This window comes from Mixophyes fleayi, chromosome 3, assembly GCF_038048845.1.
Source record: "Mixophyes fleayi isolate aMixFle1 chromosome 3, aMixFle1.hap1, whole genome shotgun sequence".
NCBI lineage: Eukaryota > Metazoa > Chordata > Amphibia > Anura > Limnodynastidae > Mixophyes > Mixophyes fleayi.
Genome location: NC_134404.1, coordinates 313,678,347 through 313,693,798, shown reverse-complemented (window position 1 = coordinate 313,693,798; position 15,452 = coordinate 313,678,347). Strand labels below are relative to the sequence as shown.

The following is a 15,452-nucleotide window of genomic DNA, read 5'->3' as shown; positions in this document are numbered from 1 at the left end:
CCTTCTACCTTTCACTGGTCCCATTCCCAGATCACTTTGTTGAACATATGGCCAGCCCCCATCACACTGACAATATCATTAATCCTGCCTTGTTTCCACTTAGCATATCATCAGCAAACCCTTGTCTGCCATCCCTCCCTGCACTTGTTACTAATTCAAACCACCACCAACCACTGGGCACATTTAGGACTCATACACAATTGTTAAAATATAAGTGTTTTCTTGCAGATGCTTGAAGCATTTCACCTTTCTGGTGATCGCAATGGATAGCCATTTATTATAATTTTTAATGCATTTTATGAAACACACAGTACACATTTTTATATATTAAAAGAGAGATTTGACTGGTAGTTTGCAGCTCACGATGTCAGGGAAAGATGCAACAGTGCGGTGAGGTGCTCATATGCTGCTCTGACAGACTGATCAGATACGATTGTGCAAATATGTTTCATAATAGTTAAACTTATTAAAGAAAGTCAAATATGTTTCTATGTAGGGAATTTTGGGAAGATGAGTTAGTAGGTAACTAAACAAGTTTTAGCACAGAGGCATAAACCAGTCGCAGATCATGCAAAATTATTCATGTATTTTTATAACACAGGACTGGCAGCCTTTTCCTTGCATTGCTTTAGAAATTACACACTGTGTATTAAGTCAGCAAATCTAGATTTTCCTAAATGTTACTACAACCAAATTCCAGTAGTTCTAAATGCTGTCTACATTTGTATGGGCCCCACCTACCGTTGATTTGGTCCCGCCCACATGAGTACACTTCAAGATTTTTTTCCAGGGCCACTTTAAGTTCCCAATCTGCCCCTGGAGTTATGATATATTTTTACAAACCCATTATTAGAATCGATCTTGGAGAATAGGGCAAAAATCTTCTGTAAACAGCACACCTCTTTCAATGATCTCACAAAGGGGAGCTTTGGGCAAGAAAGAACAAGATTTAAAATGTAATGGAATGATTTGGAAAATGGTCAGGTTTAGGGGATCATTTTGTTATTGATAAATTGTACATATCTTCTAACCTCCCACAGGTGGCAAATTACCTAAAAAAAATATTTGAGTGTGGTTGTTCATTTTCTGTGTTTAATATCTGTTTTATTTTAAAGAAACTGTTTTGCATTTATATTAATGTATTCAATTTGTTGTCACCATTTTTATTCAATGAGCATTGTGATTTTTTTCATATCTCACATTTACTTATGTTCTGTCTTTGTGTTCTTAAATGGTTCTAAAGTCAGATAGGCTTGGTTTTTAGAACACTCTGCTTATGTAGGTAATATTTTGGTTTACAGTATCACTAATTAATTAACTTTCGATTGGGATAAGTCAGGGATTAACTGAAGAGATCCAGAGAGTGTCAGCTCTTGAGCAAAATATTAGTGGTGGCAGTACTTGAGGATTTTATAATTTTAGACAATTAGGATGGTTTTGTTTTGATTGACTCTTTCACACCCATATGTCATGCCTGCCTAGCTGGGCCTTGTGGTGACATACAAAAATAAAAAAAAAGGGTACACAATAGTGTGTCAATAAAATAGTAAACATGAGCATGTCAATAAAATTGAAAACTACAATATCTGCAAAGAACTGAAGACACATGTGGGAAGTATAAGACATGACTAATAGAAATGAAATGAGCACCAGATGTTGATGCAGAGCTCTTCCAAGAAAACCATTTAATCAAAGAAAGAGACACCTATCTGTAATAACACATCAGCAGATACATGAAACAAGTATAATCTATAACAAACAAATCTGACATTAAAGAAGGAAGGAGCTGAGGGCCACATGTCGCCCATCACTGAACTAGACAGTAGAAAACACAGAGAGGATATAATAAATTGCAGACTAAGAAATGTTGATCACACACTTATAGAGACTATGCTAGTTCTACAAGTTGAGTTATAGGCTTTACAGAACAAAGAAGAAAGTGGTCTAACAAAAAAAGATGTGACCTAGATAGTTTGGAAGTGTGGCGAGTTTGGTCCCAATTTTTTAAACTAGGTACATTATATATTTTGTATTCTCTCTTTATAAAACACTTAGATATAAGCAGTGCTTTAAAATCATAGAATGTTTATTTATCCACACCAGTCCCTGTCCCACTGGAATTAGAATTTACACACACACAGACAAACACACATACAAAAATAAACCACATACAAGCTTTTTAACCTACCAGTATATCATTGTACAATGGAAGGAAACCAGAGCCTCCAGAGGAAATCCATGAAAACATTGTGAGAAAATACAATGTAATATAATAAAATGCAAAACAATACAATATAGTATAACATTAGATACCCACTCAACAGCTCCAAGCTTTTATTTCCAGCTACACAATTCTGAAATACAAACTTTTGATGTTAATTAAAAATATACTATTCAGCAGTGGGCAGTCATTTTGCTAGTCTCCAGGTCTCAGTTTAAAATATAATTTTATATAACTTTTTTGTACGCACCGGAGTATTTTCACTTTAAATTTACTGGGAGTAGTACAGAAGATGAGCGGTATTGGTCAACACTGAATCATAGTCACATGGTCAAAATTAAAGAGAACCCCGTTGATTAAATGTTGATAGAGACAGTGAAGCCTTGGTCACAGTAATTCTATTTTTGTTGAATCATTCACATGGATTTCTCCCACTGAAATACATGCTTTGTGCAAGAAACATAAACCATTTCCATTACATATATAACAGGATATGATAATTTTACTTTTTTTTTTTTTTTTTTTTAAATTACACTAGTCTATGTCCTCTCCCTATGATTCTACAAAATGAGTTGCAGAACCAGTAATGACACAATAAGGGATAATTATGCACAGAAAAGTTTAAACCCTGTGCACTCACATCTAGAAATAACCCAAAGATGCTGCTAATTCTGCATGATGAGCCAGTTGGTTCTAGAGGGAATTGCTAGCAAAATAGTGAGGCAAGTGCTCACAGAGACAATTACTCATGATCAAGTTCAGACAGTGGATCAAACAGCAAGCTGTTATCATTTGTAGTCAGCATGGTGGAAGGGGGGCTAGGGTTAGCACTAGAAATTAAACTGACTTATAGGATCAAGGATAAATTAAAGTTATGAGCAGGGGAGTTAGGTACAGATTTCCAATTTTATTAGGACAGGAGTGTATTGATGTTAGTGATAAACAGCAATGGCTAAGTTAGGGTTCACTATCTATTTTTAGGGTCAGTGCAGAGAACAGATCCAGCAAATTAGTCCGCCAAAATTTTGATTGATTGCTCATTAAGCAAATTGCTGCCACACAAATGAGCTGCGGTCAATCGCCATCTAGCAGTTTTATTACACTATACTCTGATTGGCTGAAGGACAATGAATGAATTATGAATTATGAAATGTAACTGAATAGCACTTGTACAGATGAGAGTGAATGATTAAACTAGTCATTTGTGGTTGTATGATATGTTGAATATAGATTCCAATATTATCTGCTCCTTATATAGATCTATATTATAGACTGAAAACTTGTATTATATAAAGGATTTCTGGAGCCGTATTATATCATGTATATTTGGGTCTGTATTATTTAATGGACAGGAAGAGATTTAGGGGCAGAATGGCAGGTCTGCACTGGGGGCAGGTTATAATGGGGGTAGATAGGGCAACTAGATTAGAAAATATGGGTTTTATTTCTGTAATCGGGAACTGCCTTGGAGCACATATGTAGTGATGTAAGTGAAGGAATACTAGGAGCTATAGGTACTTGCAGTGGGTACATCTGGGTACCATGAATTGTCAAAGGGATTCACCTTCAATACCAAAATCAAATGGAAATGCTGTTTATATTCCTTTCCCTATTTTTTGTCTCTCCCTCAGTAATGCAACCGCCACTCCCTATTGGCTGATGCTGGTGAGCCCCTGAGCAGCCAGCTGACCTCCCATTTACTGTGAGGACCTGGACAACAGCTGAACCACAGGTCTCTGAAGGAACATTGATTACAGCCGTACTCCGCAGTCCCTGATCACACCAGGCAAAGAAATGATCATGCTGAGGGAATGATGCTGCTTTAAACATTTGTGACTAAAAAGAAACTCTCTAGTTTTATTTCGCTTAGTATTTAAAACTCTTTGTCCCAAGCTGAAAGGTTTGTGGCTCGCAATCAAAAATGTAATTCTTACCACCTCTCAAGTAGATGTTCCTCTTTCCACTAAGCAGTTTCTAAATATGCATATTATTATCTATAAGGCATATTATTGTGGCCGTCACATGCCAGTTTGCAGCTGATCGGGAATCTCCATCAAATTAAGATGTCCTAAAATTAGTATGGCACTCATATTGTATGGAATACATGAAATTGCATTAACAACTCATCAATGTCTTTTTAAACCTTTTAGACCTTGGGCTGCTCATTTTAATACTCATTTACTTTTATAATAATACTCATACAAATACAATACAAAGTGGCTTCACATTAATAGGTCAGAGCGTTAGAAAACCCCCCCTCATTTTACCAATGTGGTTCATTGCAGTTAGACACCACATGGGGTCTAACCGCTACTAACCAATCACAGGGGCTTTCTCATGCTCTGACCAATCAGAGTGATGCTTTTATGTACTGGTTAGATAGCAACAGGCAGCCATGGGTATGATGACACTTGTACAAGCGCCAGCACACCCAAGCAGTTTATGGCTGCCAGGGCATTCACGGACCAGTAGTACCAAATATAGAAATACTGATTTCTTACATTTAACAATTTATTACCCTAGCACCCATTGGCAATGTGATAGGAGGAGCCTCGGTGCTTTCAGCTCAAGCTGTTTTTACCTAGGAGCGGGGACCTGAATCCCAGACTGGGGCAGAGTCACATTAAGACAGGGGACCGGACGCTGCTAAAGTGTGACCAACACAGCCTGTAGTGCACAAGACACAACGTAAATAAAGCACACACCCTCATTTGTAAAATAACTTTATTTTAAATAAATTAAAAACAGCCCTGCATACTCATCAACACCCAGACTCTTCATCTGTAATCCATGCTTGTCCATAAAATAAAATAAAATTATATCCTGGGATCTGGCAGCTTTAAACCTAAAAAAAATAGTCAGGTCCGTAAAATAAAATTATTTCCTGAGATCTGGCAGCTTGAACCCTAAAAATCTGCCATAAAAAAACATTTAAAAAACACATCCTTGGTCCTGCAGCTTTGAAAAAGAAAATGACGTAATTTAGTAAGGACATACTGAAAATTACGATTTTAAAGTGGCAATACCTGGACTCCACACCATGTATAATGGAACACAGGCGTGGGGTCTGAGTATTGTTGCTTTAAAACCACCGTTTTCAGTATGTCCTTACTAAATTACATCATTTTGCAGTGTGGGTGTTTACCTTATTCAAATTTTACAATACACACTCGTTTCAAGGTTCTGAGAAATGTCTCGTCTTTTATATGCTAAGTAGTCCTTTTATTATTGTAGGGCTTATAGGCATCGTTATTGTGCAGTCGTTCAAAACTAGGTTGGAATTCTCGTCTCCATTCTCCCGTACCCCACCCGATTTTGCTAGTATCCGCCTAGGCTGATAGCACTAGGGTTAACCTGTTTGGCGGGGAAGGGGGTACGCTGTTTTCTTTTTCACTATGTTATGTACTGCATTGTGTTAGCGGGTCCGCCAGCTGGCGGTACCATTACCGTTCAGTGTCGACAGATCGTACCCAACCCGCCCACACTTAGTTGATCCCGGGGGGCTGAGCCATGTCTCAGCACTGTGTGGACAGGGGGAGAAAACAACCTCCTATCACTCAGTGTAAAATAAGAGTATGGTCTAGAATGATTCATGTGAAATCAACCTGGACTGGTTAAGGCTACAGGGGGCTTGATGACCTAGTGCCAACACTTGTGTAGAAATCTGCATATTACAAAGTGTCGGCAACCACGTACATGATAAATCAGGGGTGCATGGCCAATACCACGCAAAGGCTGTGACCATCAAAGGCCATCACTGCCCTCAACGTCTCCATGTCCCAACATCAGTCCCAATATCTTCATCACATATACAAAATATCAGTTCTGTTGATATGACAATCACTTTACAACTTACTAGAAAATGGAAGGAGAGTTTTCCTACAGAAGAGAAGTAACATTAGAAATCCAAATTGTTTTATCTTCCCATTCTCCATTTCTGTATGCATCTGGCTGATGTGTCCTAATGTAGGCAATTCTATGCATTTGTAGTATTTGTTCTGCTCTTCTGCTTGATAAGACCACTCAGAGCACATACCCCTGGCAATATGCACATTTATTACATTCCACCATCCGTTTACGAGGTGAGCTAGAGTCTTGCATCACCATTAGCTTGATACATTTATGTGAAATGCTGTAAAAACGAACAATAGTCAGCTAGAAACAGACTGGAAAAAGGAAATCATGATTGAAAATCAGTATATTAGTTCCACTTCAATGTAACTGCGTTAGTTCAACTTGAAATAGTGAGGATTATTTCACCTCTAACTGCTGAGCCCGGTGGCTCAGTGGTAAGCTTTGTTGCCTCACAGCGCTAGCATTATGGGTATAATTCCACCCAGTGCAGTGTATGTTCTTCCCATGTTTGTGTGGTAGATGATTTAAACTGTAAGTAACAGGCCCCTTCTCATTTTGGAGAGGGACGAAGACCCAAGCCCCCTTGCCCCATTGCCCTACTTTTCACCTGCTTGTGCTTTTGCAGCTTCAAACCTCCCCAACTCCCAATCAACTTTACACTTTAGAAGAAGACAGTGTTTCAGAAAACACATCGCCACGCTTTAATTTATTCAAGGTTATCACTGTTTTGTCTATATTAAGTTTTCTAACTCTTGATACTCTGCATCTAATTCTCAGTTAGTTTTAGCTTTGAGAAGGATCATTCTGATCTTGGTCCTGTCCCAGGAAGAATTAAGAATAGTAACAACACTATGCATAGGAGTAGATGATAGACCAGCAGGAGATGTGCAAGGTCCTTCACAGAGGAAGACCTGTAGATTTCCTCCTGAAGTGCAGACAGGAAACTGAGGAAATCTTTCCCAAAGATCTGTTGCAGCTTTGAACAAATCATCATCAGATGTATGCATCAAAGGCTGAATTGTTTAAAACATTTGAAGAACCTACTTCAGCCCTCTGAAGTCCTACAGCTGATGATTTATTCTATCTAAACACCTATAAGCTATGCATTCCTGCAGCAGTATGGCAATGAATTGGTGGTTTTAGGAAATGGGGGTCCAGTGTATCAGAACAATGGACACGATCCCTATGCTGTGTGGACATGTCCTCTATGAGTGTGCTCCCATTTTTCCCGATCCCTCAACTGTGTAAATTGAGCCTTGCTTCAATAAGCTCCCCATACTTAGGTGAATTGAGACTAATCAGAGATGGGCTTTTTCATCACTGACAGATAAAGTTTTGTTGATATCAGTGTCAGGGGCTTTCGTAGACTTTATTATCTGACCACATCACAACTATACCGGTCTGGTTTAAACATCAGACAGATGTGTTGGACTTGACAATCCCAACCTGTCAGCTGTGGGTGTGGTCATCAGACAACCATAATAATTTGGCCAATTAATTGGGCCATACATGATCTAGTCGTTCAGCCTTCCTGTCATGCTAAATATAAGATTAAATTGCTAAAAAATTTAAAAACTAAAGAAACAGATTTTATATATCCATGTAAGATGCATAGATTGAGTAAATTGAAAGTAATGGACTGCTTATTTATTTTGGTCACCAGAGGCTGCCGAAATGTTTCCTGTCAATGTTTGAAGTTGCACATAGTTGCATAAAGAATGGAAACGCCCAAAGGTGAAACAGATAAATGAATGAAGTGCATCTAAAGCAAATACCAGATTGGGCACTTGATATTAGCCTATCAAATGCCATATGCAGATGGTCTTCCATGGTCCTCGGTAGGGTGTACGTCTGACAGGGCAACACAATGTTTCAATAGCACTTAATAGTGTTAAATATTTGCAGATCTTCAATCCCAGATGTAAAGGCTTTTGTTATGGAAACCTATATAACTGAATATCAAGTACACCTAGAAACATACCAATAGGCCATAATAGTGGCCTATAATAATGCTACAGTTCGGCCAATGCCAGTTTAGTCTCACAAGGGAACCAAAATGCCTTCCTAAGTACCAAAACGTCAATCTGATACATTCATTCCCATAATGTCCTCTACTAAGTATAGCTACAATACAACTTCTTGTAACCAAGGCATCCAATTCATTGCTAAAATATGTTGCTGAATTGTTGCAACAGCACCTTATGTAGTAAGGATTCCCACCGTCTAATCACCTTTAAAGTAAAGAATCTTTTCATATATTTTTGGGGAATCATTTACTTTTCTGACCCTTTGTCCTCTTATGGTGCTTGGAACAAAAAGTTAATTAGGCAAATCTTTGTATTGATATGCTTCACATATTTTTTCCAAAGTAAACAATTCTAAAATCGTTTTATAATACACCCCTTTTATTTTCTTTATTAATGAGGTTGCCCACCTGTGAATCTTCTAGAGTTCTTCTCTCTAAACTTCTTACAGTGTGGTGCCCAAAACTTGACACCATTTTAATTTATAATTTTCAAAATACTTGACCATAGCAAATGTCAGCATCCCTGTGTCTGTCTCACTATCCTGTCTCTGAGTTTGTTCCTTTTTTAAAAATATATGTCCCATATTTGCTTTATGTCAGTCTTATGGCACAGAACCATGTATGAGGCAGTCTATAAAAAATAAGACATAGGGGTATGTACTAAACTGTGGGTTTGAAAAAGTGGAGATGTTGCTCATAACAATCAATCACATTCTAACTGTCATTTTATAGAATGCACTAAATAAATGATAGCCAGAATATGATTGGTTGTTATAAGCAACATCTTTACTTTTTCAAATCCAGCTTAGTAAATATACCCCCTGCAGAGCCAGAGGTTGGCCAGGACTGCTCTTGGAGAATCACACTAATGGTATATAGTGGTCTATTAATTACTGAACATCTTTTTACCAGATGGGGATGGGTGCAATCTGATCCAAGTGCTTCCAGAGTTTTAATTTCTTTGTGTGAATGAATATGTTATATATGCCACATTTTACACAACTACTTTGTTGCAATTAGCTACAATTTAAAAAAAAAATTACAAACAGGTAAAAGAGCATAAAAAAGTTGTTTGTAGCATTATGGTCTTTAATTGTTTATCCAAATCAGTGTTTTTGAATACCGAAGAGAGTACAGCAATATATTCACGTATTATTCAACGTCTAACTTATTTTCTAAGGAAAAGTGAAACTGTGCAGATGATCACGCTGTACAATATCTACAAATACCTGTTGTAGTCTCATTATCGCTTTAAATTCTAATTGCATACAAACCTGAAAAAAATACAGCTTTGGGTTTAATAACACGTTACACATTAATCTAAAACATTACTTTCCTGGAGTGCAGCGTTAATCCTCATTTGGGGAGACCCCCAAAGTCTGCTGCAAACTGGCTATGCGCTGCTATTCCACAAAGAGGGGCTTTGTTGATTGACAGCACTGCCGGCAGCAGTGAGGACTTTAGCAGACGGGAGACTCAGGCAGATCTGGTGGAACATATTAGATTAACAATAATCTCCTGCAACTTCACTCTACTCCACAACTGAAACTTCTCTGGTGTGGGTAGTTACCCCTTAAGCCTGCTGTAAGGACATGTCAGGTTTGCGTTAGGAACTAGTATTACTATTATGTTCACAGATAATTGATGAGACATTGTAGAATTCCCCTCTGTGCATTTTTTTGAAGAGTTTATCATTAAAGCAACAAATTACTTTATTCCAACAGTAAACTTGTCCCCACAGATCTGTCAGTCAATGCTACTCCTCTTGACCTCTGTCTCCAATGGCAGCTTGCTCATGTTCACATGCTTGTGTTCTTAACCGCAGTAATATATATATATATATATATATATATATATATATATATATATATATATATATATATATATCATACAGACCAATGTTCAGTCAGATGCACTCGTTAAGCACTAAAACCACAGTAGGAAACATATATATGGTAAACTTTTGAGTATCAATAGGAAATGAGAATGACGACACATAACTTCTGGAATAAAGAGGTGCACATTTGGATGAAATTGTGGTTTAATTCGCATTTCTTGGCTCCTGAAATTAGGACGCATTGCTGTAAATGTATGTATGTCGCATGTTACACAGACCTGCTTTAGACGTCACGAGTAATACTTCTTGATAAAGAATCACAAACTATTTATTGAGTTGAAATATTCACAATGTTCAAAGCACATATAATTTTACACAACCACACACACATACTGTACATAGCTATACAAAGTCTCCAAAAATAAATAATTATTCACATGTAAGTGCAGTATAACCAAACTTGACTTGACTTGACACACAGACGTTTCTGTGCATCCCAGCAAATGTCCATTGTAATAATTGTATAAAAATATATCTGGGTAGAATTGACAAGTCAATTGATTGCATTCTTCACCGATTACCCTGGATGCTAGTTAATTAAATTACCATATGTATGTGTTAAAATTTGCATTTTTAACATAGTTATTTGGAATACTGATATTTAAAAGAATAACAAAAATAATACTTAGGGCTAGATTTACTAAACTGTGGGTTTGGAAAAGTGGAGATATTGCCTATAGCAACCAATCAGATTCTAGCTTTCATTTATTTAGTACATTCTACAAAATGACAGCTAGAATCTGATTGGTTGCTATAGGCAACATCTCCACTTTTTAAAACCCGCAGTTTAGTAAATATACCCCTTTGGCTGAATGTTACAGCGGTCAGTAGATCTAAGAGATAGAGAGTTCTAGCTGGTTACTACTTACTGATTTATTATTAGCTAACATATACTCTTTAAGTCAAATACATATACATTGATGGTTATTTACTGAGATGACTTAAAAGTTCAAGTCTGCACTAAAACCATAGCAACCAATCGGATGTTTGCTTTCATCGTATAATTTGCAGAAGATAGATAAAAGCTAAAATAAGTGACATTCATTGCTAGTCGCTGGTTGCTTCTTATGGTTGAGTGCAGAGCAACACCTTTGAGTGGTTTTAGTAAAAGAACTATCATTAAATCTAAATAACATGAATAGCCTGGCTTACTTTCTAGTAACAGACTTCATAAAAGTTGATGAAACTTTGCCATAATTCCGAATATTCCATAAAGATAATGGAGGGATATTTATGCTATTGATTATAAACCAAATTAAGAGAGAAAGAAATTCAGTACAGTTATATATATATATATATATATATATATATATATATATATATATATATATATATACATACATACATATATTTATATATCCGTCCTTATATTGTGGAAATTTAACCTGGATTTCCCAAACAGCAGATGTCTATTGGTCCTAACTCCAGATTCTTCTGTTATTCTCATTTCTTGGGAGGTTGTTAGTGATGAAAAAAAGTACTTTCATTAGATTTCAAAATCACCTTGTGTACCATATACCTCAGCTTGTAAGCTGCACTTTACTCAATTTATTTACACAGAAATCTATAATTACACTTTTGTTTCACAATAGCTAGAGTTCAGACACATTCAATCAGTACATGTGTGATGTGACATGCGTTGGAAAGGCATAAAGGACTATCAGACTTGCCCACCTGTAAGTGTCCTGTGTTTAGCCACTGACCCCAATGTACCCACTTGATAGTCATAGTCCCGGACTATGTTTAATAACCGTAACCCTGTATAGATAGGGGTACACTCTGGATGGGGTGGATAGACTATGGCATTTTATACACTAAAGTTTCATCTGAGGTTCTGTCTTTACTTGCTGAAGTACTACATCCATATCAGTGTTTTTACACTTATAGTCCAAGGCATGCTGCTCCAAATTTTGCTTCCTCAACATATGACACAGAATTGCTATCAAGACAGTTAACATGGATATAATTCCAATGCATATCCCTAACAGCATGGCTGGCTGTAGACTATGGATGTCTGGAGGGGTAGATGTGGATGGCACGATTTCTGTAGGTTCTTGTGTCCCACCTGAACCTTCCTCAGAAGGAATACATGTAGTTTGGTGGACAGTGAAGCCCTCTGGGCAGATACACTGATATGAGCCAAACGAATTGATGCACATCCCGTCACAAGGGGTATTATCACACTCGTCCACATCAGTACAAATGGGGTTACCTGCGTCATCTTCATCCAATATATAACCATCTGGACATTGACACTTGTCTTTGATATTTACATCGCAATCAGCCTCGCAAAAAGATGTGTTGCAGAACCGTTTGCATTTATTGGAATTCTTTTCATCAATGACAAATCCTTCATCACAAACACATCTGTAATCCCCCGGGGAATTTTCACAGCTATGCTCACATAGGTTTGTTGGGCTGTTACACTCGTCAATGTCCAGACACCCTGATTGACAGTCATCGCGATTCTCACACTCCTCGTCAACCATCTCAAAGCCAGGTTTGCAGCTGCAGACAAAGCTGCCGATCGTGTTGGTGCAATGGTTCTCACAGATATTGGGGTTGACTGCACAGTCATCAATATCTTCACATGTTCTCCCATCGTCTGTAAGGTTATAGCCCTCAGAACACATACAGAAAAAGCCAGGTGGGTCTGGAAATGGGACACAGAGCTGGCTACAAGGGTTGGGATCACACGAAGTGGAACAGGTCCTAAAATCTTCTTTGAGTTCTGATCCCGAGGGGCACATACACTGTGGGGTACCAGATATTTCCATACATTCAGGATTACAGCCCCCATTCTCAACCGCGCAATCCCATGCTCCAGCGGTATTACTGCTCCAAACCCCATTCCCATTACCTTTATCTGCGCAAAACAAAGGATCTTGGAATGTGGCTATGTCTACATTGGTGTCAGGTGGGAAAACAGGTCCCCCACTATTACCAAGTCCAAGGTATGTGTGATAATAAGTGACATTGTAGTCTGTAGGTAAAACAAGTGGTTTACAAGAAGCGGAATAACTTAACTCGCACAAGTAGCCGTCAGCTTTGTAGTTACAATCAGTTTCTTCCCAGGTCCCATCTTTGCGCACAGTGACGCAGAGCACACCGCATTTCTGTTCGTCAGTCTTCCAGTTACTATAGTCAGTGTGACGATCACCTGTTACCCAGGTAAATCCTCTTAGAGGCTGCAGGGCATCTGTACATCTGTTCTTATAAGGTTGTTCCAGTCCTATCCACACTGTAGCGTTGTCGTTCATCACCTTGGCCATAAGTAAAGCGATTGCGTCGGCTTGTACGGAGTTTTTCACTGTCATCAAGTTCCCTTGTATGTCACTGCAGGCTTTCTTTGCCTTAGTATGGCGTTTACTCGTCCATGATATAGAGTAACAGGCCTGTTCTAGGCACACAAACTCCGATGTCAGCTCATCCAATGGAGCCAGATGCACCAACTGCGCTGAGACGAACACTCCGCAGATAATGTGGAAAAGCAGCATCATGTCTGTGTCTTCAGCTAAAGAGCAGCGCACGGTGCTGGCAGTCAGGCAGATGGGCGACTGGTAGTTAGGAAAGTGCAAGTGTCCCAGCCAGAAGTCCTCATGTGTCCGCACACTGAGGTCTGTGTCATGTCTCAAAGTTTGTGCCCAACTTTATATGCTCCCAGCCAGCCCTCCCTGCAGCCCAGTAGAAGAGAGGAAGGAAGGAAGTGCCTGGAAGGAAGGGCTGGAGCCGCTTGGGATGATGATTTGCTTGTAACACTCACAGATTGCTGCACAACTTGCTATGCTGTGACCAGGACACGGTTCATTTGCAGTATCTGGAAGTCCTAGTAAATCATAATCAGTGAAAGTGCATAATGTGATGGGAGGGGGGTTTGGGGAGGGTGTGGATGGGCGGTGAATCTCCTACTGATCCTCTTCTGGGAGACATTGTGTTTATTTATTTTATTGTCATATGGTGACGTTTGTTTTAGATTTTTTTTTGTTACCTTATTCAACTTTTCCTAAACTCGACACAAAATACATTTATGGATTTTATTTTCCCTTAAATAAACAACATCGCTGAATTAAACATATATCGCCAAAGAAGTTCAAACTTTCTCTTCGCCTGTGAGTAAGGCTCCATTAACATCAGAAGAACGCTTGTAGGAATTATGATGCAAATCAGTCTGCTTGTGAGAAATGCGTGCCCAGAATGCGAATTCCTTCACTTGTGTGGCAAACAGACGTGAGCAGACAATTGCTGTAGCCTGACATGGCAATTACGCTAATGAGCTATCTGGTTGATTTTAGAAACTGTATCATAGCATCATGTAATTGTTCTGCAATTGCCTGGAAATCTAAGTGTGCTTTTGTTTTTTAAAAAGTTGTGCTCTATTTTTTTGTACCTTCAAACTTTTGATGTTAGGGATAGTGTAAATAAAATAGTAAAGATTAATCTCCACAATGTGGATTCTGCAATAAATAATGCTACTGTGAAATCAGTGTCAAGGGTAGAATGTTAATTTATACCATTCAGAATGTCTTTTGTAGGTAAAGGGCTTCATTTAGAGTCGTAATACTCATAATACCTTGCCAAGCTGCGCCGCTAACTAACTACTTGTGCCACCTAATTCACTTTTTCAGTCTTGTTTGACGTGTGTTCCGCCTGCGTCTTGGGTAGTTGTTGCGGGTAGACGCCCATAGTATCTAAATTATTCACAGTCACACCTACATAACTCCGTGTTCCACCCTTTCCCTCGTACTGAGACGCAAGCTGTCGCAGTGTACACTTGTGTCTGAAAAGCAGATGCAACTGCAGGGAACTGTTGCTTACTGCGTATGCCCCATCAGTGGAAATGTGCAGGATGCGCCTGAAATGGACTTTGCGTCCGACTCTAAATCAGGCCTAAAATCTCTAATCTTTTCTGTACTTATAAACCACAATATTTGTCACGATCTTACTGTTGCAGTTCTGTAGTAGATATTAAAACATTTTTCAAAGTGGTTAATTATAAAAAGGAATAGCATAAACTTAGAATATTCTCACACCTTTATTGGCAGCAGTGGTGGGTAGTCATGTACAAGGAGATATTGACAGTCTTAGAAATCTCGACATAACTGTTTAGAAAGTCAAAGCATTTCAAGGTGTTTTTTTCCATTTGGGGATGAACGCAAGGGCTGCTATGTGGATTCCAGATATGCTATATATTGGCAATGTTGTACAATCCATAGATTAGTTTTACTGCCCATTTTATAGAATGCATTCTATTTATAAATAAGTTTTATATACTAACCTAGAATCTTCACTTTCTTTTTCTCCAAACATTGCTTAAAAATACTCAATTAAGTTATCATTGGTCATTTTTATTGCGTTCCTTGTTATAACTAGAGAAGCAAATGAAAGCTACTGGAGGTAATGGGGATTGAGACATAATGAAACATGAAATATTTGTTCACACTTTGGTAAAAGTG

The 15,452-nt window shown here is 38.3% G+C and overlaps 1 protein-coding gene across 1 annotated transcript; it reads right to left on the bottom strand.

Annotated features, from left to right (window-relative positions):
• Positions 1-10,249: 10,249 nt before the first annotated feature.
• Positions 10,250-13,818, bottom strand: LOC142144813 (thrombomodulin-like). Its single transcript, XM_075204019.1, has one exon. It carries the CDS (start codon positions 13,497-13,499, stop codon positions 11,814-11,816), a length of 1,686 nt encoding a protein of 561 aa, XP_075060120.1. The 5' UTR covers positions 13,500-13,818; the 3' UTR covers positions 10,250-11,813.
• Between the last annotated feature and the right edge of the window lie 1,634 nt (positions 13,819-15,452).

What these genes read in the sequence shown, in the direction of transcription:
- LOC142144813 (XM_075204019.1), bottom strand. Translation starts at nt 13,499, where the DNA reads ATGATGCTGCTTTTCCACATTATCTGCGGAGTGTTCGTCTCAGCGCAG.